The 25,888-nt window shown below is 51.9% G+C and overlaps 3 protein-coding genes across 6 annotated transcripts in view; all 3 read left to right on the plus strand.

The window, feature by feature from the left end:
* The first annotated feature begins 10,147 nt into the window (after nt 1-10,147).
* On the plus strand, nt 10,148-16,582 carry FMO1 (flavin containing dimethylaniline monoxygenase 1). 2 transcript variants are annotated; one of them, XM_074152733.1, is made up of 9 exons: nt 10,246-10,377; nt 10,593-10,781; nt 10,866-11,028; nt 11,750-11,892; nt 12,228-12,427; nt 12,928-13,283; nt 14,305-14,369; nt 14,426-14,433; nt 15,567-16,028. In XM_074152733.1, the coding sequence occupies exons 1-9, from the start codon at nt 10,252-10,254 to the stop codon at nt 15,907-15,909; spliced, it is 1,593 nt and encodes a 530-aa protein (XP_074008834.1). In that variant the 5' UTR covers nt 10,246-10,251; the 3' UTR covers nt 15,910-16,028. The 2 variants fall into 2 exon arrangements, with proteins under 2 accessions (XP_074008832.1, XP_074008834.1); XM_074152731.1 differs by lacking the exon at nt 14,426-14,433 and having other exon boundaries at nt 10,148-10,377; nt 14,305-14,377; nt 15,567-16,582.
* Nucleotides 16,583-17,090: 508 nt separating this feature from the next.
* On the plus strand, nt 17,091-23,696 carry LOC141467981 (dimethylaniline monooxygenase [N-oxide-forming] 4-like). Of its 3 annotated transcripts, none has more exons than XM_074152737.1 (9): nt 17,091-17,160; nt 18,336-18,505; nt 18,808-18,996; nt 19,366-19,528; nt 19,933-20,078; nt 20,430-20,629; nt 20,809-21,161; nt 21,467-21,536; nt 22,874-23,696. In XM_074152737.1, exons 2-9 carry the CDS (start codon nt 18,374-18,376, stop codon nt 23,259-23,261), a joined length of 1,641 nt encoding a protein of 546 aa, XP_074008838.1. In that variant the 5' UTR covers nt 17,091-17,160; nt 18,336-18,373; the 3' UTR covers nt 23,262-23,696. The 3 variants fall into 3 exon arrangements, with proteins under 3 accessions (XP_074008838.1, XP_074008837.1, XP_074008836.1); XM_074152736.1 differs by lacking the exon at nt 17,091-17,160 and adding an exon at nt 21,827-21,841 and having other exon boundaries at nt 18,374-18,505; nt 21,467-21,540; nt 22,887-23,690; XM_074152735.1 differs by lacking the exon at nt 17,091-17,160 and having other exon boundaries at nt 18,374-18,505; nt 21,467-21,545; nt 22,874-23,690.
* A 408-nt stretch (nt 23,697-24,104) lies between these two features.
* PRRC2C (proline rich coiled-coil 2C) overlaps nt 24,105-25,888 on the plus strand; it is a 75,801-nt gene continuing 74,017 nt past the window's right edge. Inside the window, exon 1 of the mRNA XM_074152734.1 lies at nt 24,105-24,316. The gene's annotated coding sequence lies outside the window, so the exon portion shown is untranslated. The remainder of the gene's footprint in view (nt 24,317-25,888) is intronic.

The raw sequence follows: 25,888 nt of genomic DNA on the forward strand, positions 1-25,888 counted from the left end.
AACAAGCTTTGCATGGTGTATCGATGTGATTTTTCTTTATAGCTGATGACAGCAGCCTCATTACTGGGCTAGGACACAGACTGTGGGGGCAGGGGACATCACTGCTTGCCTTGTGCTGAGCTGCAGGGTGCTGGCAGGACCTACACTGAATACCATGCGTGCGAGTAGCCCTTGCCTTTTGGAAGCCAAAGTACAAGGCTATATGAAAGAAAGGACAGTAGAGAAAAGAGGCAGTTGATGGTGCTGGGAGCTGTGGGGTGCACTGGGGAGGTGTTGGGGTGCCAATGGGTTGAGCAGAGATAATGCCGGGGAATGAATGAAGAGGATTTGTAGGGTACTACCACACCTCCAGTATGGTCAATAAATGGACAGGGGCCAGGCTGTCACAAGGGCTCTCTGGGGCTGGCTTACATCTGCAAAATGGGTTGAATAACCTCATCATTATCAGACGTGAGGTCATGACCTGTGCTGTGTCTGCACTGCTGAGAGCATGCCAGCTGCACTGTTCTTCCCTGGGCAGCTTCCAGGGCATTACTGCTGGCTAGAGGATCACAAGGAAGCTGTACCTGGCTGCTATTTTTTAATTCCTCTGTTCTGCAGCTCTTCTCAGCTGTGCAAACCCACCCCAGGGCCAAACCCCTAAACCCAACAGCATCCCTCCAAAGGAGGGCACTGCAGAGTAGTCCTTAGCAGAGCAGAGTCCCATGTTTCCTTTTACAGCAGCTTCCACCTTCCACTGCTATTGGAACAATTAACTATTTTACACGTGCAGAAGCAGTAACCACCCATGATACCTTCACCCATTACTGGCTTGCTCCAAAAAGCCAGAATTTTAGCCAGCATTTCATGACATTGCTGTCATACTGCTGGCTGCCTTGGGATGCCAACACTGAGGCCAGCTGCTGGGTGAAGAGCAAGTGAACTTGCACAGTGTATTGCAGACCAAATTCCATGACTGTTATTTTTGTTTTGCTGGAGCAAGTGCTCCACCTAGTAAGGACCAGTTTGCCAGCCCAGCCTGCCTCCTGTGGCCCAGAGCTCGCTGAAATGGTGGGTGGCAACAGCATCAGTGCTAGGGGCGGTGCCTGCTCCCCACTGGGCCTGGGCTCTCTGTCCCTGTGTGGGTCAGTAAATGCTTGTTGCCCAGAAATCCCCCACCAATTCAAGGGGGACCAAACCAGGCGGGTCTGAGCTGACCTGTTATTCACAGCTGGTTTGGCTATTTTAAGGCAAGTAAGGATGGGAAGCACAACTGAGCACCCATCTCTGCTGGTTTCACATTGGCATCACGTAGGACCCATGTATAGATGCATTTGCTATGGTTTCCTTTTGGATCAGAGTCAGCAGGATACAAAAAATAAATTCTAGGACTTCTCAACCACTCATCAGTGGGTTGTTTGTCACCAAATCTAATGGTAAGGAGGAACTGGCTATTTTGGATGCTGTGATGATTGATATCGGTTGCCATATACATCCATATGTCCTGGTGGTGTCTGTCCGAGGTAAAAGCTGTTTATAGAGTGCTGCTACAGGCATGTGTCTAGGAGCAGAGTTAACAAGCTGCTTATGTACCAGATGGGCAAGTTATTTCCAGAATAATACCAGCTGAGCAGCTATAAGGTGGGGAACCAGGAGGCAGCTGGCCCATCCACAGCCAGACAGGGCTGCTGGTGCCTGGGTCCCGGCCTATGCCCTACTGGAAGGGCTGAAACCAAAGCCTTCAGCCTGTCTTTGGCTAGAAGCAAATGGATGTTTGCTATGAAGGTTGGAAAGAGACCATCCTGCATGGTCTAGGGAGAAACAGAGGAACAGCCCAAATGTTCAGCCAGCACCATCCTCTTCCAACACCTTGGTGCTGCATCCAATGCCACGGGGCTGCAGCCAGGCTACGGCAGTTGTTCTTGGATGTTGACACAAATGCCACGTGGCACGAGATGGACGATTCACCTCTGTTGGATTATTCATCCCTTATGCCTCACCAAACAAGGCTTAGACCTTTGAAAAATATATTACAGCTGTTTGCGCTTGTGTTTCTGGTTTCATTGGTAAAGCCCAGACCTAAGGATATTCCTGGAGACTCTGCAGCTATTACTAGGGGCCATGTGCATGAAGCAGGCGATGCAGACCCATGGTCCCCAGAGGGGTTACTATGCTGCTCACAAGCTTCTCCAGAAAAGTCCACCTGTCTTGAAGGGGTGTCTCCGAAAAGAGACTGCTGTAGCTGCTTCCCAGCTTTCCCACCAGATAAATCCCTGCCACAGCCCGTTTTTGGAGATGCCGACAAAATCCCAACCAGTAGGCAGGGCAGGGCTTGCCATCTGGATTTACTGCAAAACGGCTGTTTGTAATCCCGGCTTTTTTCCATGCACATCCCTGCCATTTTGCACCAGCAGTGCTGTGTGATTCCTGTGTGTGGTGTGGGGAAATGGGGCACTGGGAGATGATTTCTGAGCTTGGGGTCTTCATCTGGGGGAGAAGAGGGCGGTGGGGAGTGATGTGCTGCTTCTGAGCTGGTCCCATCACTGTGTGACACTGCATTTTGCAGGAATGTTGTCAGGGAGGAGCACATGTTCCCAGCTTGCCTCCTGTAGCCATCTTTAAATGTCTGCCAAAAAATAATGTGGCTTTTTTGCAATACTTAGCAAACAGCAGCTCCCACTTCTGCTGTCTCAGCAGCAGCAAGACAATGTTTCAATAGATTTTACAGGCCCTTTATATGCTTTCCTGAAAACTTACATTTACTGCGTTCATCCACTTCTTTGCCAAAGGAATATCACATCTCCTTTTTTTCCAAGGGTCAGTGTGTTTCTTGTAAACTGTCTAAGCTTGGACAAAGGCTACTCTGTAATGCAGCGGTCCTGAAGAAAGCAATGAAACAGACCCCTAAGCTCTGCCCTGGCTTCATCCACCTTGCTTCTGTTTCCTGGCCAAATATATATAATCTGCCATGTCACCACCACCAAAGTCTGGGTACCAGAACCCAGGGCCTTAGGTTGTACCCAAAATTGTACTGAATATTACAGTTCAAGGCTCCTGGAGCCCTGGACACTCCTTCCATCTCTTCTCCTTGCAGATATTAAGTTGTTCAAGGGCTGTTATTATTTCCACAAGACCCCTGAGGGATGTGAAGGGAAGATAAGTTTGGCATTTGGTCTGAGGAATTTGGGATTGGACATGGAGGTGGGGCTCTCCCCAGAGGTTAAGGGGAAGGTGGATCCCTCCAGAGCAGAGGGGCTATCATGAAATTTGTTGTGTTTTGTGATTGACATGTTAAAGCAGGTGTTTTCATCACGAGGACTATGGCCTGGTCCCACACTACAGGTATTTCTGAGCGCAGGGATCAGAGGAGCTGATCCCTGGGAAGACAGGACAGGAGAGCAGTCTTGTCTCCAGTCCTGACCAACCCATTATTTACTCTCTGGACACTAATCCTTCCATACAAAAAAAAGGTTTTGTTGTTGTTGTATTGTGAATTGATTACATATTTTGCAACCTGAACAAAACCATGGGAGTACTTTAGCAAGGGTGAGGACTGGGCTGTCAGGAGGAAGCACTGGAGAGATGGTATTGCTTTAGAAAAGGCAGATAGGGGGTGTCTGGTCTTAGGATTTGCCTGTCCCAGGTCTCATTTAGATCAAGATATTCACTAGCAGCAGCTATTGCCATGTTATTCCATGTACCACCACTCCTGTTCCCAGATCTATGTTGTATAGATTAAACTGGAGGTCCCAGGCTCTTTCCACCTCCCAACATCAATGTGTCTCTTCTCCTCCCAGTCAGAGTGGACAAAAGGGGCAGAGCTTGGCTCACAAGCTCCCCCAGCAGCGTCACGTCTCCTTGCTGCACCTTTCTGTGCTGTTGTTTCTCCTCCTGCCACTCACCCTCTCATACCATCAGCCCATTTGCTTATTTGCAGTCTGGCTGCCTTGGCCATGGTTATCCGACCTCTCCCAGCCCTGATCTCATCAGCTGGCTGAAGCTGGCTGAGAAATAATCCAATACTCTGACCCCTGCAGAAGAATTTCCTCAAAAAAAAATATAATAATTTCCAGAATATAAATAGGAAACACCAGCCAGTGAGGCTAATCTTCAGTGATGCTGAGCAGCCTCAAGACCCCAGGACCACCTGTGAGTGCTCAGCAGCTTCTCAGACCAATTAGCAAGCCAAGACATGAGCCAGTCAGCTCCTCCATTGATTTAACTGGAAAGTTCCCGTGTAAACTGATGGATAGGTGGTGCTGCAACATCTCCTCCATTCTCTCCAAATGTCAGCTAACAGCTTGTCTCTGCTGTGGAGATAAGGGAGAACTTGATGGCCACTCCAAAAGCAAGCGTAAGTTGTGTGCTGGACTCTCCATCACCAGAGATTTTTAAAACAGTTAAAGGAAACAAGGTGATAAAGGTAAGAGCTGCTTTTAGAGAAGATGGGTTGGATATTCCTGAGGTCCCTTCCCACCCTGTCTCCTAGGATCTGGTGAGACGAAAGAAGAGATGAAAGATTTGCTGGCTGATGTGAGATAATGCAACTCCACAGTGCTTGTGCTGGGTCCTCAGCAAGGTACCTCTGAGTGGTCTAAAAGTAGCACCTTGTTTAGTGTTGGGGGTTTTGTCCTCTTAAAAAAACCTGATTTCTGGGAATAAATGCACAAAAGTGCTCCTAGGTAGGAGGCTGAGATGGTACAGGAGCACATCTCTGCCTGAATTCCTGTCCCCCCCCCTGTGCTGGGGGACAGGAATGTCAGCCACGGGCACACCTCTGCTGGAGATGTTCTCAGAGAGGCGGCAGGAACTGAAAGCATTCAGACTGCCTGGCCTGGAAGTGCCGTCAATATTTACAGAAAGGGGTCAACTGCGCTGACTGAATTTTTGCAAACACTCGAAGGCTGACGCGTGACTTCACATGGTGGTGGTGGCAGGAAGGCGCCTACTGGTCGGGGTGTGCGTGTCTCAGCCGCGGGCTTTCCAAGCAGCTCTTTCTTATGGTTATTTGCTTACAAATTACTTTAACTATTTGCTTTAACAGTCTCTTAAGTAGTTATGTTTTATTACCTTGAAATGATACCCCTCAAACCCCCGAGGTCTGACTCGGAAGTGATGAGGAGGGTCTAAAGCCCTTCCTAGTGCTGTGTGTTATTTGGGTGCATCTTCCATGGCACTTGGACCGTACGTGTTTATCCACTTTGAGTCCTGGTACAAAGACATGTTGAGCAAAGGAGGCTGTATGTTTCCATCAGGGTTGTTCTTGTGAAGATTTCCGAGTGGTTGTCTCGAGAATCTCTCAATTGTACGTTTTAAAGCCTCCAAACCCAAGAACTTTAAAACTGCAGCTCTTACGGCTTTTTTTGATACAATAGGAGGCAACAGATTTAACAAGCAGCAGCTTCTTGACAAATTCCACAGATTACATGCTTGGAAAACACAGTGACTTATTAAGTCAGGTTAAACTTTGCCAAGTATGTTGGAGTAAAACACTTGTGCCCTCCATGCAGACACCTCCTTGCCTAGCAAAGAAATTCTTCTCCCATAGTACCTGCTCCAGCCCATGTCTGCTCCACCACATCCTTTGGGTCTCCTTAACAGTGATGCCTCTTCTGAGGTTTTGGGAAGAGTTTAAGATACTGAACATACCTAGCTCTGATTACAAAGAAACATAAGTGCCCTGCCAGTGTTTGCTGCTGCAGTGCTTCAGTGTCCTCTATGCACTGGAAATAGTAAAGTAAGCAGGAAAATGGCCCCTGATGCTTGGGGTAGCAGTTTTGTATTTTGTTTTTAAGCAGAAAGTTGCCTTTTGGCCTTGGGGCCAAAGCATAAGCAATTTTTTTCAGAGCCAAAATCCAGGGTCTACGAAATGCGGGGAGGAAGGAAAGCATTTTGCCATCAGGAGCAGGTTTGCACACTCTGTTCACCTATGGATTGTCCTATCCCACAGCCTTGTGGGAAGCAGTGGGAGGCAACAACCACCGTTGGGGCAACCTCACCTCTATGTGTAAAAAAGAAATGGTTATTAAAGCCTTTCGGTCAGTAAGGGGGGGCAGCGATAATGTCGGAAAGGGGAAAACCAAGTGTTTCACTGACGAGCCCAGACTTCATATCCCATCGGCTCCTGAGTGTGTGTGGCAGCAGCAGCTGCTTGACGATGAGCACCCTGCTCTGCTTAGAGACTGGCTTAACAAGAAACTCCACTTTTTTTTTTTCTTTTTATTGTCCCCATTCACTATGACAGATGCCAAAAGCTGCTGACACAAGCCTAGAAAATAGCAAAGCAGGCTGTGCTAAGACTTGTTTGTACATCGATTTGCCCCTCCTTGGCTTAAAGTGTTATTTTAAACAGAGATGATAAAACTGGTGCCAGAGCTTTGCAGAGAAGGTGCCTTTCCCATCTGATTAATGCTAAATGGATGTATCAAGTCTCTCCTTCCCTCTACTTTAAGGATAAAAAGCCTGTTGCAGAGCTCAGGCTTGCACCATGGTGCTAGGGAACTTTGCTCCTCAAGGGGAGAAGGGACTTGCCAGTGGGCAGGTGCACGAGCATCCTGTTCCTGGTGCTCCTCCTGAGCCACCACCAGTTGTTACTGCTCACGGCTCTCCCCGTGTTGCCTCATGACCAATACATCCCCAGTATCTAATGAGGCTTGTGTCCCAGCATGTGAGGACATGGATAAACCCAACTGCTTGGTGTCCCAAGCTGGGCAGAAGGAAGGTGGTAAAATAGTTACCCAAATTATGTGCCCTCGCTTGGCCTCATCCCATCTCTTGGCCAAAGCCTGATTTCCCCGCAGTAGTTTATGTGTGCGATGGCAGAGTCCCACCTCCCTCCCCAACAGGGTGGCAGCAAATCCCGCTTGCTCAGAGAGAGGGACAGGGACCTCTGTGACTGTGTCTGCTCCTGCCTTCACAAGGATATAAATTCAGGGGGACTGGCCCAAGGATACCAAGGGATGCTCTGCTTGAACACCAGGCCATGAAGGCTTTTTTCAGCCTGAGAACATATTAACCACCACCACCCCACCCTGATGTGCTTGTTCCTCTCTGCTCTGCACAGACCGTCCCTGGAGAGAAGCTGGAGAGATGGATCCTGGGTTTCCCTGCCGGCAGGGGATGGCAGAGCACAGGGACCAGGATGCCATCTTCTGCTGTGCCACCGGCAGAAGTGAGTAAAGCAACCAGAATTTCCCTGGGTGTTTTCAAGGGCTTTTGAGCGACCTAGGCATGCATGTGCATGTGCATAATTACAGTAATCACCTCCCTGCTATCACACTGTCCATCTCCACTAATACTTTGTTCTGCATACCTGGTCCAGAATATCGCAGAGGTATTTGGTGGAGGGGTACACCACAGAACTGAGGCAGGTCACAGGAAAGTGAGTTTTAATCCCAGGGTACTGGGGCTTTGGAGGTGTTTCTAACCTAGACTCACGTGGTACCACTCACTACATCTTGTCCTGCACCTCCAGACCAGATTCCCCATCAGGAATAGACAGAGCTACCACTGCTGTAAGCAGCTGCAGCAAAGGTATCTGACCCCATTTCTATGCCAGTACCTCATCTACGCCAAAATACAACTTGTTCTTTTAGAAAGCTTCCCTGAACTGGCCTCCCAAAAGCACTAACACTTCTCCTGGGAAGCTGCCACAGTGACCCTCTAACTGCAAGTCACTTGGATGCCTGCTGGGAAATGCATAAAAGCAGGAGCAGATAAAGAACAAAACATTTCCCTTCATGGATTTCCTACGCTTTTTTGCTGACTGCTGGCAATCATCTTTGCAGATGCAGAGTTTTCTTCATCTGGAGAAGAGTCCAGTGGGAGGGAGGGCTGGGAGACATAGCCTATGCAAACCCCAACAGCGGCAAAGATGTGCAAGGCTTGTTGCCTGTTCACCTCAGTAACTGCATCCCACTGGCCTGGGAGACCAAAATCTGGATTTTGATCTGAAGTTTGATTTCGCAGGCTCCAACCCCTGCAAGCACATTGCTTTCGGCTGCCGCTCAAAGACCTGTACCAAAGCATGTCTGGCATAGCTGGCCCCAGACCATGCACGTGCCCTGAACCTGATGAAGTTAAACCCAGAAGCCAGGCATTGGGTGGAAGCGGTGGGAGATCCTGAGGCTGGGGAAGCTGCAGTTGGGTGGTAGCCCTGGCTGTCGTGCTTCTGACAGTGCCCCAGCACACGGGCGTTGCATCCTGTCCCTCCATGAACCAAACACATTTTGTTCAAGTGCCTGGGTCCTCCACAAAGCTCAGCAGACTTTTACTATGGCTAATTACCTTCCTTGTTACCAATGTGCATCTTATTTCCACTTCTAGTTTCAACTCCCAGCTACCGGCCCATCTCGTGCCTCTGCAGCTTTGAACACAGGCTCTGAGCAGATGTCACTGTTAGATGGAGCTGCTTTATTTATCACCCTCTGGTCTGCAGACCTCGGATGCGTTTTTCTTCCCCTTCCTTGCAGCCTCTTTGGTTATTCAAACAGCTTAAAGAGCTGATAGCAAATTTGGGATCACTTACCCCTTGGAGATACCTGGATGGGTACTATGCCCTGCATTGATATTTCAGCTAACATTTCCACTTGCTTTTTGTTTAGGACCTTGCTATGCTGGTGTTTGTGGCCATTTCACTCTCTCCCAGTTTGCACAGGGACCTTCCTGCCCTCCATGGGTGCGGGTGGCTGCACATGTAGCCATGAGTAGTGACCGCAAAACCAGCTCTCTTTTTCTGGAAGGTACCCTGGGTGCAAAGTCCTGCTGAAACCCTGCTGTCTTCCGGCCGCTTCGGCTCCCTTTTGGTACACAGCCCAGAGGCAAGTGAAAACATCCCACAGCTGAAGCTGCCCCTGCACACACGAGTCCTCTTTACATGGGACTGTGGGACACATCTGGACCACTCCAGTCTCTCCCATCCCACTCGATCTCCTTTAGGAATCATCACGTGGACGGTCCAGCTCACTCCACGCGGCAGCAGGCAAGTCCAGCTGCTCCTCCCACTGCAATCCCAGGTTGTGCAACCACTGTGGGAGTGGGGTGGCCGTGCTGGGGTGGAGGGGGGGAAGCTGCCCGCCCTTCCCTGCCTCTGCCAAAGTGCCGAGTCTCGCCTATAAATCAGGAGCAGGAGGGGCTCTCTCCACAGCGGCGGCGAGACGGAGCTTGGGTGACTGAGGTTGGGAGGTAAGTGTCCCTGGGGGGCTGCAAAGCCTTTCCATCCCTTCCTGCCCCATGCAAGCACCCCATAGCTTGAGCCTTCTGAGGTTAGCTGTTATGAATACTTGCAGGGACCATATGGAAACTGTGGCAGAAACAGGCATGGGGTAGCTGAGACAGTGTTTCCTGAATGTTATTTCTAGCTTCTCTACAAAAGAGTAGGGAATTAAATAGCATATGTAGCTGGGAGATGGGGGGCTGCAACTAGTGGCTGCAGCAGCCCCACAGGACACCTGTGTGATGGTCCCTGCTCTGGTAATGTCCAGCCCGAGCAATGTCATGTGGCCATCATCCCTTGTTTCATTGCCTGGCATTAGCAAGAATGGTTTGGGTCCTCATAGGGCTGGACATCAACCGGGGGACTGCAGCTTTTTGAACCATGAGGCTGAGCCATTTGCAGCCCTGCAAGTCTGCCTGTCCAGCCTTGATCTCCCCAGTGGGGCACCTTTGGGAGACAGAAACAAAAGCATCCCTAAAGCCAAGGTGTGCTATTCCTGCAGCCCCTCTCTCGGCCTCAGTCGCCATGTCAAAGTCAGCAGCATCTTCCCCAGGGATGGGTGGCAGGACCCCGTCAGCAAGGCAGAGACTGAATAGTCCCAGTATGTGGGTTTGTTTTCTTTTCAAAGAGAGGCAGGGGCAGATTTCCAAAGATAAAATACAAATATTTGCAAGACTGATAAGGAGGGATACTTTAAGCACAACTTGTAAATAAAAACTGGCAGTGATGTGTAGCTTAACTACATATTTTCAAAGCAAGCTTTCAGGGCAACTGCAGGGTTTTGAGGGTAATGTGGAGAGCACACTGTAAGAGCGGATGGATTTAATTTAAATTAAAAAAAATAGAGAAAATGAATATTTAAAATCATTTAATCTAACTTGTAAATTAAGAGCTCAGAATGCTGGTAAAGGGAATGCAGGGTTTGGAGGTGACATATAGAGAAATCCCCTATAGATGGTACACCGGCAGCTGCTCCCTGAGAAGGTGGTGATTGTCTGTGAGGTTTCTCCCAGATTAAGCCCCGTTCACAGCCTGCGTCCCCAGCAGAAACAGCAGGGATGAGAGTGGCGGTGGTGGGTGCAGGTGTCAGTGGGCTGACAGCCATCAAGTGCTGCCTGGATGAAGGGCTGAAGCCCACCTGCTTCGAGCAGAGCCGAGACATCGGGGGGCTCTGGCGCTACACGGTGAGTTGTTGGCCCTTGTCCCCCCTTCCCATGGAAGCTGCATCTTTGTGGGCTGGGGAGTGGGTCGAGCTTCCCCAGTGGGTGGGGAGGGGGTGTGAGAGCTTGCTAGGTGCTGGCCTCCCCCAGCTGTGCTCCCCAAGACCAGAGGAAGGGGAGCAGGGGGACAGTCCCCACCTTGGGGCAGAGGGCTGATGCACCCTGGGATGCCACACCAGGAGCACGTTGAGGCTGGCCGGCCAAGCCTCTACCCGTCAGTCATCAGCAACACCTCAAAGGAGATGTCGGCGTTCTCTGACTTCCCCTACCCTGAGGATTTCCCAGTGTTCCTGCCCAACGCCCGGCTCCTGGACTACCTCCGGCGCTACGTAGAGCACTTCAGCCTCCAGGAGCACATCAAGTTTGGGGTAAGTGACGGTTGCCCTGGTGCTGCCCTGCTCCCTGTGCATGCCAGGCACCAGTGATGACTCCACATGACTTCCACGTTTCAGACCACTGTTGTCAGCATCCAGAAGCGCCCTGACTTTGCCACCACGGGCCAGTGGGATGTGGTTACAGAGGCAGATGGGAAGCAGACATTGCATGTCTTCGATGCTGTTATGGTTTGCAGCGGCAATTTCTCTGAGCCGTCCCTCCCCCTGCACTGTTTTCCTGGTACGGTACATGGCTGACTGCGGTTACCTGCTTTCAGTGGCTGGGGGGAGAAGAAGAATTAGCAGTTCCTCAGGCAAAATACTTCCTTCCTTTCTCACTTCTGCTTTTCAAACCTCCTGGCATAAACAGCAATACATCTTTGTGCTTCAGCAGCCTTGTTTTTGCAGGCACTTATCACTTCAGAGCAAACTTCCAAGGCAGGATGGTTTAGCCTCAGAGAAGAGAAACTGTCCACACAATATGTGAGATGGGACATGGTCCTCTCAGTGAAGCTCCATCATCTTTGGGGCTGTATGCACCACTGCTGTGATGAATCTCCCTGGTTATCATCATAGAGAGGGTTGCCTTGTCATCAGCGTTATCAAGTGCTTCTGAAGCCGCTTGTAGGACAGGAGGTCTGCAGGCTTTTCTGAACCTCTGTGTCCTCATCTTGCAGATGCTGAATCCTGAGAATGCACCAGTACAGCTCTTGCACATAACTGCCTTCCAAGCCCACCTAGCACATGTGTCCCAGCTCACTGCCGTGCAAGCATGTGTGAGACCCCATTTGTGAGAGGAAACAAGTCGGTGTGCGTGGGATGGAGGGCTGAACCTCCCCAAGTCCCTAGTGGCCACTGATTGCACTTCCTTGCTCTTACTATCTGGATTGGTTCTATGCCAGTTCCCCCAACAAAAACCACAAATGCTCAAGTAATTAAAAGCTTTGTTTCTTCTCCCCAAGGCATTGAGAAGTTTCAAGGCCAGTACTTTCACAGCCGGCAGTACAAGCATCCTGACGTGTTTCAGGGGAAGCGTGTCCTCGTGGTTGGCATGGGCAATTCGGGAGTGGACATCGCAGTGGAGGCCAGCCGTGTAGCTACAAAGGTACCACCATCCAGCCACCCCAGGGGTGCAGGGAGGGTGATGCTGGGGGCAATAACTCAGTTTACCATCATCATAGGGCAAGTGAGCTGGGATCACTCTGCGTGATGTACAAACAATATTTCTGAACCCATATTTCTTGGCCAAAAACCTACCCTGAAAGAGAGCTAGTTGTTCTTTTCTCTCCTGTTTCATCTCCAGCTGCCAGGAGGTCCTAAAGATGCTGCTGCTGCTTTTTCATTGCATAGCTGTCTGCCCTGTGCACCTTTTAGGGTTACTTTATAAAGGCAAACCAGCAAATTTATCACCTAAATTGTTGATTCTCTGCTCTCTCCCAGGTGACTGTTTGCACTGGCCGAGGTGCCTGGGTGCTCAGCCGCGTGTTTGACCATGGTTACCCATGGGACATGGTTTTCAACACTCGCCTTATGAGCTTGATCAGAAACAGCCTCCCTGGACCCCTTTCACGGGGGTTAATTAACTACAGGGTGAACCAGTGGTTCAAGCATGAAAACTATGGCCTTCAACCAGAGAAGAGGTACTCCTTGGTGGCTCCCATCCCATGTGGTATCACAGGGCTTGTGCTGTGGGCAGGGGGAAATCTCCAGCAACCAACATCAATCAATGCAGCAAACAGCACCCAGACTGGAGTGGTCTCCAGTGGGGAGTTTGTAGCCCAGTGGGAGAACATAAGCTGTAGCCCCATTAAGTGGTGCGAGATGGAGCACACTGGAAAAGCCCAGAAAGGACCATAAGGCTTCCTGACAAAAGAGGAGGAGAGAGGCCTAAATCATGGATCAGCTCTGAAAAGAGATGGTTTAGAGAGTAATTGAGTGAATGGAGGAAGAAGGCAGGAGATGCCCTAGAGTCACACAAGCTGTGGGGCAGTGATAGGTCAGTGTTTGGAAAGGGAGGAGGTAGGGTTGTTTGGACCAAATGACCCTGGGAGGTTATGGGGCTGGACATCCCAGTGGGAGGAGGAGCAGGGGCACTGGCTGGGCAGGTCTCCAATGCTCAGAGCCTCTCAACTCTCTACAGCTGCTTGGTACGGGAACCTGTGCTGAACGATGACCTTCCAAGCTACATCCTGACAGGGAGGATCACCATAAAGCCGGGTGTGAAGGAGTTCAAGGAAAACTCAGTTGTCTTCCACAATTACCCTGAGGAGGAGCCCATTGATATTGTTGTCTTCTGCACGGGCTACAACGTCTCTTTCCCGTTCCTAGAAGAAGCAGTTGTCAAAGTGGAAAACAAGCATGCATCCCTCTACAAATATGTGTTCCCAACCCATCTGCAGAGGCCCACTCTGGCCATCCTTGGGTTGATCAAGCCATTTGGAGCCATCATGCCTGTGATAGAGATGCAAGCACGCTGGGTGACCCGTGTCTTCAAAGGTAGGAGAGCTAACGTGAGCTCTCCCATGTACCAAAATGCAGTTCAAACTGGACATGTCTTGTTCTCTCCATGCACTAAGAGGGATTTCAGTCCTTGGGGACCCCGAAGCTCATGTCACAGTGGATGAGGGAGCATTTCTAGGGCTCAGACTTCCCAAGTTATTTCACTTCAGCTGAGCTACAGCAACATGAATGCATGATTGGTCCAAGCTACATGCAAGTTCATGACATCTACCTTAAATCACTTTTTTTTTTTTTTTTTCCTGTTAAGCTGATGCTTTCAAGCTAATGCTTTGTACCCTGCCTGCTGCAAGCTGAGACTTGCTATGACTCAGCTGATGTGTGATCCTGCACCTGAGCCTGCAAATCACAGTCTGAACTAGTTTGTTCAAGACAGTATTTTCCCTCTAAAATATTTCAGGTGTCAGAGCACAGAGATGGGTATGGAAACCTGGATGCACAGATAAAAGTTGTCTTTAAGACACTGTGGCAGATCCATTCTGGCAGAATTCACTGCCCTTTTTAGGAACAGGGTGGTTTGTCCATCATGACTACCAGAGCAGAAGAGTCCCATTGCCCCACAAGAGAAATTATTTGTAACTATTGGGGTGAGGAAAGAAACCTACTTGGGTTTTTTGTTGCTGATTTGGGTTTGGTTTTTTTAAATAAAAATAGTAATAATAACATCTCACTGGGCTGGTGTGGAGGGCTGCATCAACAGTCCTCCAGAGAGCTAGGGGAACTCTGGGCTTTCCTTTTGGGATGATCCCCTCTGGGGCTTGCATGGCCCATCTTGCCCCACATCATCTGCCTGTGCCCTGACAGCAGAAAACTGTAAGAGCAGGAAAAAATGCAGGTGAATTTGTACCACAGTGGAGGGCTGGTCTCTAACAGAATTGCCTCTGTCGAGCTAAATCCGAGCGATGAGGTTTTCCTGGCTTCCCACTTTGTGCATCACTGAATGAGTTCACAAGTCCCCCCAGGAATTAAACTCTGCAAGACACTCTCCTCTCTCTTCTAGGCTTGTGTCAGTTGCCTCCTCAGTCTGTCATGGAGAAGGAAGTAAATGAGAAGAAGAAAAACCAAGTGCGATGGTAAGCCATTCTCCAAAGCCCTAAAGCTTTTTTCAGTGGATTGAAAAGCCCCTGGGGTCCAGGGAGCAGTGACACACAGGCCCACAATCTGTGGCTGCTCCCTGCACATACAGCGGAGGCAAGGTGGGGGATGCCCAGAGCCAGCCACCCCTTTATTCACTCGCACTGAGCCAATGTAACCTTTGATTTGATGCTGATATTTTGCCTGTTGGTGACAGGAATGAATTAATTCACGATAGTCAAGACTAAAGCTTGCTTGGGAGTTGGGGAAGTATGCCAGAGTCCTCCGGAACTGAGAGATAAAATGGCAGAGAAATTAATGGTAATAAATACAAAGAAATTCAGCAGAAGGGGTGAAAGCCAGCCTGAGGTGTACACACAAATTGTCTCACCTCTCAGCAGAGGGATCTGAATCACTGTGAATAGGTGTCTCAGCACATCGGCACATAGTTCATGGGCAGGCAAAAGGTCAAATCAGAGGCTAAGAATTACTAGGAAATGAATGAGATAAAACAAGGAAACCAAGCAATGTATTAATCCGTGGTTCCCCTAGATCGCTATAGTAGAAAAGGTGAAGTAGAAAAGAGTGAAGTACAGAATCACACAGAAAAATTGCTGTACAATACCAGGCTAAATACCCATGGCCTTTTTCAGCCAGTGAAGACAGGATGTGAAGCTGTGAATTCTGCGGAAAAGGTGAACTGGAAGCAATTTTCCAATTCAGCACGCACTTTTGCAATACTCAGTGGAAATGAATGTGAGGGAAACTAAAGGGTGCTGCCTTTCTCACACTGCACGTGACTTCTCTGCAGAGAGCAAAGGGAAAGCTAGTTTTAAAAAAAAAAAAAACCAAACACAACTCGTTTGACAAACTCTTTTAGAAAAGGCCTACTAAGGTGAAGGGAGGGGGCAGATGCAACTTGTGGGTAATGAAGTGAAAGTCCAACTGATGCATGTGAGAAAGGTGTATACCAGAGCCAGCATCACCTTACATGTGCTGTGTCACAGTCAGGATTTGGGCCCAGACAGACTCAGCTTCCCACTGCACATATGCCCAGTCCTCTCCTAAGAGGAACCCAGTTGCATTCGGATGCAGTAACAGCATTGATGCAGAGCATCTGGCCTCCGGTTCATCTCAGCCCTGCTAACACCAGTTCTCCCACCTCTTTTTCTTCTCCAATTCATTAAGGTTTGGTCTGTCCTTTGATGAAGTCCTCAAAACTGATTGCCTGGTCTACATGGACAAGCTTGCCTCCTTCATCGGCGCCAAGCCCAGCGTGCTGGGGCTGCTCTGCAGGGACCCCTGGCTGGCCCTCACTGTTTTCTTTGGCCCCTGCACCCCCTACCAGTACCGGCTGGGTGGTCCTGGGCGTTGGGAGGGTGCACGCCAGGCCATCCTCACCCAGTGGGACCGGACCCTGAAGCCCACAAGAACACGAATTCCCACCGGCTCCTCCAGCCCCTGCCCTTCTCTTCTGACTGTGATGGGGCTCCTCCTGCTCCTGGCTGCTGTGGTTTTTGGTTTCCAGTAAATTTTGAAGCCTCTTTAGGTTTTCTCTTGTCCTGGGGGAGGTTGCCTCAGGTCAGACAGTTCCATAGGGTGCTACTGGGGATTTCAGCAGATCGCAATAAATTTAAAACTTTAATGAGCAGCACAAACCTCTCTCCTCCAGCTCACCCCCCAGCACACCTTTGCAGACCTGGTTAGCCGGGGATGGCGGACTCCTCCCAGCATTCATCACCCCTCTGCTGATCTCCTGCCTGCTGCCATGAGCAGAGCACAGCTGCGTGGCGTGGCCATGCCCAAACCATGCTGGCCAGGAGGCAGCAGGGACAAGACCAGCAAAAAATGGCTGTGGGTGTTGCAGCCAGAAAGGAGCATGGGGGCCCAGTCGTCTCCCAAATCAGCTGGGAACTGGGGTCTTTAGTCCAGCAAGGATTTATCTGGGCTGGGTACGCAGGTCATGGTGTCTCTTCTTCTGACCTTAAACCCTATGAACCAAAAATCCCAGTTTGGGTTGAATTGGTGCATCTTTCCAAGGAAGAGACCCTGGCTGTAGTGGTTTGTCACCACTGAGACTGGGGCTGGTACCCCATGGGGCTGACTGCTCCTGGCCCTGCTTCCCTGTACTCCACGCCACTGGATCCCAGGGCTTCACTTTGTGCGTGGAGAGACTTTCAATCAATAAATTTTCCTTGGCTGGGGTGGGAGCGTGCTGCAGGCTGCTGCCTTGTTGTCTCCTTGTGTGCACAGGAAGAGCTAGGGGGTCCCATGCCCAGGCTGGGGCTGTGCATCCCACAAGCCTGGGGCTGAGAGGGCTTTCATTGACCACCAAAAATTAGGCTTCCCCATGCACTGTGTCCCCTGCTCCATGCTGTCGGCTGGCATGCAGGCAAAGGGAGCATGTTTTGCTGATTTCCCAGGGATGCCAAGTGAGCACCTGCCCAGCGCAGGCAGCACACAGGGGGATGGATCAGGACAACCCCAAGTTGCTGCCGGGGCTGGGGCAGCAGCAAGCTGCAGTGTGGGAGTCCTTGCAAGTGTGGCCCCCTTGGGATTTCAGTCCGGATTTCCACCCAGCACCGCCGCAGGGAGGTTGGGAGCTTTCTGCTAGGGCACTTAGGCAAAGCAGAGCAGGGGAGGACGGGTGTAAAGGTCGGCGGTGCAAAAGCCACGGCGAGCAGCCCGGACTTCAGCCTTTCCTTTGAATCTGCAGGTAGAGAAACTCGAAGCAAAGTTTGGCCGAAGCCTGAGCAGCGAAGGCACAGCTCTGCCCTGCAAGGTTTGCTCCTCTCTTTTCTCCGGCTGGGTTTTGCAGGCTCTAAAAGTGGGCAGCCAGCTCTCTGGGGTTTTGGCATTCGCCACCAGCTTCGACTCGCTGGGGGCAGGGGGAGAGGGGGTGTCGCAGGGACCTTTTGGAGCAAAGCAGTCGGTAGGCAGCGCTGGAAAAGAGGGGTGATTTTAGCACCCCAGGCACGTCACTCCCCTTTCTCAAAGCCAAGGGAGGGTCCAGAAACCAGGGGGTGGGCGAGTGTTGGTATGTCCTGCCCTGTTCCTGCAGATCAAGGAGCGGCTCAGACAGGGCTTTCGGTTGCAGAGGGGGGTTTTTGCACCTCCCTCATTTTTCCCTGGCTGCTGCAGTTTCCTCCAGTTCCTGTTTATGTTAACGTACTTTTTGACACAAAACAGGTAGAAAAAAAGTTATAAATGACTCTTTCTTCAGACTCTGCAGTAGGAGTGTTTGTTATCTAATCAAAGTTCACATGGGTTCATTTTTTCCTAATTTTTTTTGCTTTCCAGTGAAGCTCGGTGCAGCTCTGTTTACACGCCCCGAGCCTTGAGTTCCTCCCATTTATGCCCTGCGTTTCCTGGGTTTCTTACCTTTTGTGTATTCTGTAATCCCAGCCGCACTTTCACGGTGCTGTCTAACTTCTGAATCGCTGTCCTGTGCTCCTGCTCAGTGAGGCATCACTTTTTTTTTTTTAAAGAAAGAAACGCTTTTTGTTTTCGAGAGAACGCCCTTTAATGGGAAATTCAAAAGGAAAGCATAAAAACGAGCCAGCTTAGCTGAAATTGTTTCTTGAAAAGGTTTCAGGAGGATCACTTTGTGCAGGCAGAAGCAAATAGCTGCAAGCCCCTTCCCCTTCTTTGCACACCCTGGTTTGGGCCAGGAAAGGGAATAAATAGAAGCAGCAGCGCAGTGAGGTTTAGAAGTGCCTCATTTTTTCCCCGCCTGCAGGAGGGGAATCACTGGGCACTCGCTGAGGGCTTAGCACAGCGGGAAGGGTAATGAACAGTGTCCATCCATAATGCTCAAGTCAGAAACTAGTGGTGGCTTTCTCCAAGGACAGTTTTCCTCTGTGGACACCTGCAGCCAAGGAAGACATAAGGTGTTTTGCTGGGGATGGGAAGAAGGGACAGTTGTGTCTGCTAATCCCTGGGCTATTATATTTTCAGTTACTCACACATCGGCCTGTTGCCTGCCGTGGGACAGCATGGTGCGGCGCGTAGCTGTTATCGGGGCTGGGGTCGGTGGGTTGGCCTCCATCAAGTGCTGCCTGGACGAGGGGCTGGAGCCCACCTGCTTTGAGAGGAGCGAAGACATCGGGGGGCTCTGGCGCTACACGGTCAGTGGGCTCTGCCTGCACGGGGAGGATTGTCCCTGGGTTTGTCCCCTCCCTCGGATACCCTTTGCCTGCAGCAAAGAGGAAAGGGTGACCATGCCCTCAAGGACTGTCCCTGTCCCAGGCATAGGGCTCCCCTGATTCCAAGGTAGAGAAGGAGATGGAGGGAGCAGAAGCCGTGGTCACCAGGTGCTAGTCCTGATTTATTCCTTGTACCCGAATACAAGGAGGAAAAATACTCAAACACTTTGGGGGAGAAGGTCCTTCCCTGCACACCCGCAAATGGCACCACTGTCTTCACACAGGACTCCATGGATGGTGGGAGGATCAGTGTATACCGCTCGGTCATCACCAACACCTCCAAGGAGATGTCCTGCTTCAGTGACTTCCCCTGCCCAGAGGATTTTCCCAGTTTCCTACCTCATGGCCTCCTCCTGGAGTACTTTCGGATGTACGCCCGGCACTTCGACCTCCTGCGGCACATACGCTTCAAGGTGAGCAGGGACCCCAAATGCCATGGGGAGAAAAGCCGTCAGTGGCTGCAGATACCAGGGCATTGTCCAGGTGGGACGGGACAATATTAGGTGCGATCCTGCAAGGACAAGTGCCTTTTGCATCCTGAATGCAGCCTTTTCAGCTCCATGTTTTAAATTAGGCTGCTGAAACATGGGCTGCCTGGTGCATCACCCCCCTCAATGCCATCACCAGGGGAAAGGTGCAGGGTGGGATTTAACACCTTCAGAGGTGACATGCAGCTCACCGGAGACCCAGCCTGCCCCCAGCAGCCCCAGCCCTTTGCAGGCAGGTCCTCTCCGAAATGCGGTGCAGTCCCCAGCTGCTGTTTTGTTGGGCTTTGGTGCAAGACAACAGCTGTCAGCGTGAGGAGGCGCCCAGATTTTGCCACCTCAGGCCAGTGGGAGGTGGTCACCGAGACCGATGGCATCTGGGAGTCACACATCTTCGATGCCGTCATGGTTTGCACCGGCCATTACCAGGAGCCCTACTTACCATTGGCTTCTTTCCCAGGTAAGCTCTGCCTTGGCAGCAGGGTGGGCTAGGGCTTCTGGGTTTCACCCAGCACCTAAGGGTCCCTTGGCTGCATTTTCCTCTGTGAGCCTGTCTGCTCCACAAAGCCCCCATGCTGGGGCAGGTGGGACCCTCACCCTGTGGGAATGGTGAGGGGCATTCCCAGGAATGGGAAAAATACCTCAGAAAGATGCAGCCAGGCTCTTGCACAAGAATTTGCAAAGCAGGAACGATCCAAGGAGGTGCAGGAGGGTGGCATCACCCAGCGAGCCAAGACTCCGTGGGCTTCTCAGCTGCTAGCAGAGGTGGGAGGTGGAGAGTCGGGGGCTGCAGAGAGTCCGGGCATGAGGGTGGGGCAAGCAAACATAGCTGGCAGTAGGAGATGCTCCCTGCTCTTTGCCTAGGTATCAACACTCGCTTCAAAGGACAGTACCTCCACAGCCGGGAATACAAAGACATGGAGGCTTTTCGGGGAAAGCGGGTCCTCGTAGTCGGCATCGGCAACACCGGCGGCGACCTCTCCGTGGAGCTGAGCCATGTGGCTGCAAAGGTACAGTCCATGGCCGTGCAGAGCCCAACCAGGGACCACAAGAGCTGGTGGCTCAGGGTATGCACAGGAAGCTTTGCCCAATGGGTTTCTCAATAAGTAGCACTTCAAATTGAGGGCAATTGAAGAAGCTCTGCAATTCCTGGAGAGTTAGGGTCATCTGAGGAGTGGCTATTCAGCAGCTGTGGGAACTTTGCAGAAGCCACCACAAGCTGTTTGGTTCACCTGGATGCCATCTCCTTTCCTCAGCATAACCATCTCAGCTCCCAAGTGCAGGAGATGGGATTCGCCATTCAGCGCAAAACCAGCAACGAGATATCCGGGCAGGAGGCTCAGACCTGCCTTCTCCCCCAGGTGTTCCTCAGTGCCAGGAGCAGCACGTGGGTGTTCAGCCGGGTCTCGGACCATGGCTTCCCCTTCGACATGGTTAGCACCACCCGTTTCAACCACTTTCTCGACTGGCTTCTCCCATCAGCCCTCACGAGGAGGATCAGGTTTCGGAAGTTCAATTCGTGGTTTAATCACACAAACTATGGCTTGGCTTCCACCAAAAGGTGTTTTTTCTGACTATTTTGTTGGTTGGTGTGGGGGTTTTAATGGCAGGAAATGCTTGATTTTTAATTTCTGGGGATATTTGTGGAATAGCAAATCATTGGGTGGGAACTCTGGCCACAAAAGACGTTTTGGGTCCCTCCCAGATGCTTACATTGCTGTCCTCTTTTCCACTTGCAAGCTCCAAGTTTAAGGTAATTATCAACGAAGAGCTGCCATTTTGTCTCCTGTCTGGGACTGTTGTGTTGAAGCCAAATGTGAAGGAGTTCACCGAAAGCTCTGCTATTTTTGAAGACGGCACAATCGAAGAAAACATCGATGTGGTGCTCTTTGCCACAGGCTACATCTTCTCGTTTCCCTTCCTTGAAGAATCAGTTCGCAGCCTCTTCGACGATAACCGTTCCCTCTATAAATGCATCTTCCCTCCACAACTGGAAAAGCCAACGCTAGCCATCATTGGCTTAGTCCAACTCACTGGCTCTGTGATGGTGGGAACAGAAATGCAGGCTCGTTGGGTGACAGGGATCTTTGCAGGTGAGAGATGGGGTGCAGGGATGGGGGGGTCTGCTGGGGTGGGAGGTTTTGAGCAGCCTGACCCGCTGTTCACAGAGACCAGGGCATATTTCAGCTCCTGCCACAGTGCCCATGGTGGACACGGGCATTAGTAGCATCATAGCCTCTGCTGCCCAGCTGCATCCCCATATCCCTGCTGCTCCAGGCAGACTGCCATAACCACCAAGCATGAACACTCTTGGTAAAGGGACTGGGAGCATGGGAAGCAGGTGAACTTTTCAGCTTAAGGTGCTGCTGGAGGTCTCTGGTTTCTCTGTTCTTCTCAGGCTGGAACAAGCTCCCTCCCACCAGCAGGATGATAGCTGATGTTTTGAAGAAGAAGCCACCAGTCAAAAGGTGTGTGATGCTCCTGCACTCGGGGTGTGATGGGCACCATGTACCAGGATAACCCCAGGGAAAGGGGAACCCTATGGGGATCGTGGGAGGGACCCACCTAGGACAGCCAATTCTTCTTGGATGCATTTACTCACTCACCACCCATAGCAAGGTGGGGAAATGCTGCTGTGGCTCCTTTATCGATGACGGACCAGGACACCCAGGGCACAGTGTTCTGGAGTAGCTTATGGCAAGATTCAGGACCTGCAGGTCCCCTCCATCAGGACTTCAAGCCATATCCTTGTTCCCAGCATGTCAAGATGGAGGTTTGGTTTCCTCCAGACTAAGGGTGCCATCTTGTGGCTTCTCCCTCCCAAATCCAGGCAGCGAGGAGCGCTGGGGTCAGGTCCAAGCCCCATCCAGAAACCCCACCAGAGCCAGGCAATGTGGGTGGGAGACAGTTTGGTGGCAGTTTTTGACAGGTCAAGTTGAGTATTAGACAAGGCTGAAACTTATCTGTCGGGTATGTGGGAGCTAACATCCTGCCTTGTTGGCACTGGGATTTTACAGGATGTTGAGATGTGTCCTCAAGGCTGTGGGACGAGTGATGAGGGACGTGCTGCTTTGCAGCAGCTTTCAGGAGGAAGGAGGGGACCTCCAGCCAGGCAGGGCACAGGCTGGGTTAGGTCTGCTAGCAAGGCAGAGCTGGCTTGTAGGACACTGATGAAAATCTGGGATAAAGCAGAGCCATGGGGATTGTCACCGGGAGCTCCAGCGGTTGCAGAGGTGATGCTATTACACAGAAATACAGAAGTCTGGGGTGAAATGGAGCTAAACTTGAGGCTGTCCCAAATTTGCAGAAGTAGACTCAGGACATCCTCCCTCCTGCGAGGGAGATGAGGCCTCAAGCAGAAAAATCCTGGAGGTCTCTCCCAGTGTGGGAAGCTTTCTGTGTCTCCCAGTTTTTCCCAGTCCCCTTGGCAGTCTTATCTGTGAATGTCTACTCCTCCGCCTATCAAAATCGGCCAAATCCACAGCTGTGAACCTCGGGGAAGGACACAGCATGGGTATTTGTAGCATTGTAATGATGGCAGTATTATGCTAGGATCGTTTTTGAGACCACAAGTAGGTTGCAGAGACAAAACAAGCTTCTGCCTATTCCCTGCCCCAGGTAACTACTGGGCACCAACCCCACAGAGGCTCTTTCAGTGCCTTTAGGTTTATTTGGGGCTGAGGGATCTCGTCCCAGAGTTTGGGGCTCAGCCAACGTCTGAGGCCAGAACTTTGGCTTTATGTGGGGCTGGCAACCAAGATGGGATCATGTTATTTGATTTTGTCTCTTTTATGTGCCATTGAAGGAATCCATCCGAGAGGGAGAACTTGAAGATGAGTTTTATCAGCTACACTGATGAAATTGCTTCGTGTGCTGGTGTAAAGCCCAACGTGCTGAGGCTGCTCCTGACAGACCCCAGGCTGGCCCTGGCCATCTTCTTCGGCCCCTGCACTCCCTACCAGTACCGGCTGGTGGGACGGGGAAAGTGGAGTGGGGCCAGAAATGCCATCCTGACTCAGTGGCAGCGGACGCTGAAGCCCTTGAGAACTCGGGTGGTAGATGACTCCTCCAGTGGCTCCTCTAGATGGTGCTGGATGTGCCTCCTGGCCTTGCCGGTGGCTCTCACAGCAGGTTTCCTCCTTTCAAAAAACCCCCATCCAGGCTGGAGTCTCTGGGTAGGTCCCCAGCTGTAGAAAAAGCCTGGTGAGACCTGGTCCTGGGCGAGCTGGGGATGGTGCCAGGTGCCATCAGCAGGGCTAAAGCTGACACAGCACTGGCAGGAGCCTGGAGCCTCGTGCTGTCCGGTGTCTGGCCCCCTCCTGCCAATGTTTCACAACCATCAAGAGCCGTATGGAGCTTTTACCCCAAACCTGCTGCAATCTGTGCCCACTTTGTACCACCACCAGGCTGGATCTCCAGAGGGCTTTTGGGAAGAACCATTTTGGGATGGGCTGGTGCAGGGGGCCAGCCTTCCCCCCACACCCGCTTGCCCATAAAATTTCGGCAAGATCCACAACACCTTGAGATTTTCGGAAACACTAACTGTAGAGATCTTTGTATTTGTCCGCCAACTTTTGGGACACGAGGGAGGGAGCCACAAATAAACCTCATGGATTTGGTCTTCTCTGATGATTTTATTAACAGTTTATTATCACTGTGGGGCGGGTCAAGCGCACCCAGTACCCCGAGCCATGGCAGAGGGGAGAATCCCATCCTAAGAAAGAACATATGCAGTGACAAATGCAGGTGGGTGAGCGTCCCCGCAGGGGACCCTGAAGCCCACGGGGGGAAGGCAATGCCTCCCCACTCACCCGCGGGTGCCTGCAACCCGGCGCTTTTGCCGCAAACGCAGCGGACGGGCGCTGCGCTGGGCCTGCAGCCACTTCCCTCCGGGAGACCGTGCTGCTGCCGGGCCCCGCGCGTGGGGAGGGGGACACCGGCGGCTCCGCCCGCTTTCCCACGCCGCCAGGGGGCGCGCCGGGGGCGCCGCGCGCCCGCCCGACTGCGGCACGGCGTGGCCACGTGAGCGGCGGCGCGGGGGCGGGGCCGGCGAGGCGCGTGCGCGCGTGCGGTCGGCGCGGTGAGGTCAGACGTCGTTGGCGCCGGCTTGGCCGCCCGCCATCTTGGCCCCTGTGTAGAAAGCGGCTGTGTGAGGCGCGGCGTCGCGGCGCCGGGAGCGGCAGCGGCCTCGCCGAGTCCGGGAGCCTCCGGGGAGGCCGGAGCGCCGGCCCGCCGACCTGCGCGCCAGGTAAGCAGCGGCGGCGCCTCCCGCAGCTTCCCCCCGCCGGCCTGCGGCGCGGACCGGCGCCGGGAGGAGCGGCCGAGCGGCCTGCGCCGCATGGCCCCGGGCGGGGGCGGCTTCCGCCCGGCCTAGCGGCGGCGGGCCCGCAGCCGGCGGGGAAAGGGGTGCCCCGGGAGCCGGCACCCCGCTGCCCGCCGCGGCCGGGAGGAGGGAGGCGGCGCGCTGCTGGGCCCGCGGCGGGCGGGCGGGCAGGCCGGGCTGCCCCGCGCCGTTGGGCCGCGCCGCACCGCATCGCCGCCTGCGGCTGGCCGCGCCCCGCGCCGGGCACAGCGCCGGGCCTCGCCCGGGGGCGGCGGGAGGGTGCTGCTGTGGTGGGGGCGGCTGAGCGCCGCTTTTGCGGGTGTGCTGCTTTTTTCTTCCACCTTCCCTACTGTCCTCCATTCCCTTCCTCCCTCCCTTCCCCCCCCCCCCCCCCCCCCCTTTTCTTTTTTAACGGCTCCAGGTCTCTTTCTTTGGAGATTACTCGAGAAGCGCGCCGTCCCCTTCGTGCTTTTGCGCTCACTTTGTGGCTGTGATTCTTCCTCCAGAAACGCGGGGGGAGGGGAGCTTTTTCTTAACAGTATGCTGAAGACACATGCAGGGCACGGCGCTTTGGTTTCCTAACTCTGAAAAATTCATCCGTGGTTCTTGAGATGTACAGTAAAAGGTTGTTCCTGGGTTATTTGATCTAGGACTGAGTGAAGCACCTTTCAGGAAGGTGTTGTTTCTGCTCGTAAGGGCAAGATTTGTAGGAGTGCAGTAACCAGAGTCAGAGGTATTCTTATTGATAGTGTTTAAAGGTTTGTGTGAGCATGGTTAGATGACACGGCTAAAATTCAGGCAGTCAGTCTGCAGTGGGCATAATGCAGTGGGCAGGATGGGAGCCATCACCTAGGGATGCAGGGATTGAAAATTTTGGGGCTAAGGATGGCCCAGATGGTTTCTGATTCAGGTCTTCTTTATGGGGAAGGGGAGCACACATGAGAGCATGGTGCTGGGTATTGAACGGAACATTTCGGTTTTTCTATTTCTTTTCTTTTTGTGTCTTATGCATGTATTTTGTAAGTTTGTTCCTTTGTGAAAGGTCTTCAGTGCTTGGAGGAAGCATTCATTCCATTGAGGAAGGACCGTTTTTCCTTGTTGCTCTTCAATTACTGGGGTGAGATAGGTGCAGTAGTAGAAATTAGTGTTATTTCCAACAGAAGGAACGGGACTGTAATTTTTAATAGCTTTGTTTCTTTTGCAGCGAGGCATCAGGCCTACCCATTGTCTAGTCTTAAGAGCTCTGCTCAGACAAGAAACTCCTTTTGAAAGGGGGAGGAAACAGGACATGATCTCATTTGTCCATCAGTGAGAAACAAAAGGATTACCGTTTGATACTCAATGCCAGGAGCTGAATGGCTGTCAATTTTCTTTGAATTACATATTTATTCTGGTTTGAAATAAAATAGAACCAACTTTCTGTTCAGTAATTTTACTTCTGAGATAGACCTCTTCGAACTCTCTGAAATTAACAGCATATTGTGCAGAAAACAGTTC

The sequence above is a fragment of the Numenius arquata genome, chromosome 8 (assembly GCF_964106895.1).
Source record: "Numenius arquata chromosome 8, bNumArq3.hap1.1, whole genome shotgun sequence".
Classification (NCBI taxonomy): Eukaryota; Metazoa; Chordata; class Aves; order Charadriiformes; family Scolopacidae; genus Numenius; species Numenius arquata.

Excerpts from the sequence above, each read along its gene's own strand:
- FMO1 (XM_074152731.1), top strand. The coding sequence starts at position 10,252 with ATGAGAGTGGCGGTGGTGGGTGCAGGTGTCAGTGGGCTGACAGCCATC. Across the intron at positions 12,428-12,927 it reads GGCCTTCAACCAGAGAAGAG|CTGCTTGGTACGGGAACCTG; the intron begins GTACTCCTTGGT and ends AACTCTCTACAG. Across the intron at positions 14,378-15,566 it reads AAGAAAAACCAAGTGCGATG|GTTTGGTCTGTCCTTTGATG; the intron begins GTAAGCCATTCT and ends CAATTCATTAAG.
- LOC141467981 (XM_074152735.1), top strand. The coding sequence starts at position 18,374 with ATGGTGCGGCGCGTAGCTGTTATCGGGGCTGGGGTCGGTGGGTTGGCC. Across the intron at positions 19,529-19,932 it reads ACCATTGGCTTCTTTCCCAG|GTATCAACACTCGCTTCAAA; the intron begins GTAAGCTCTGCC and ends CTCTTTGCCTAG. Across the intron at positions 20,079-20,429 it reads TGAGCCATGTGGCTGCAAAG|GTGTTCCTCAGTGCCAGGAG; the intron begins GTACAGTCCATG and ends CTTCTCCCCCAG.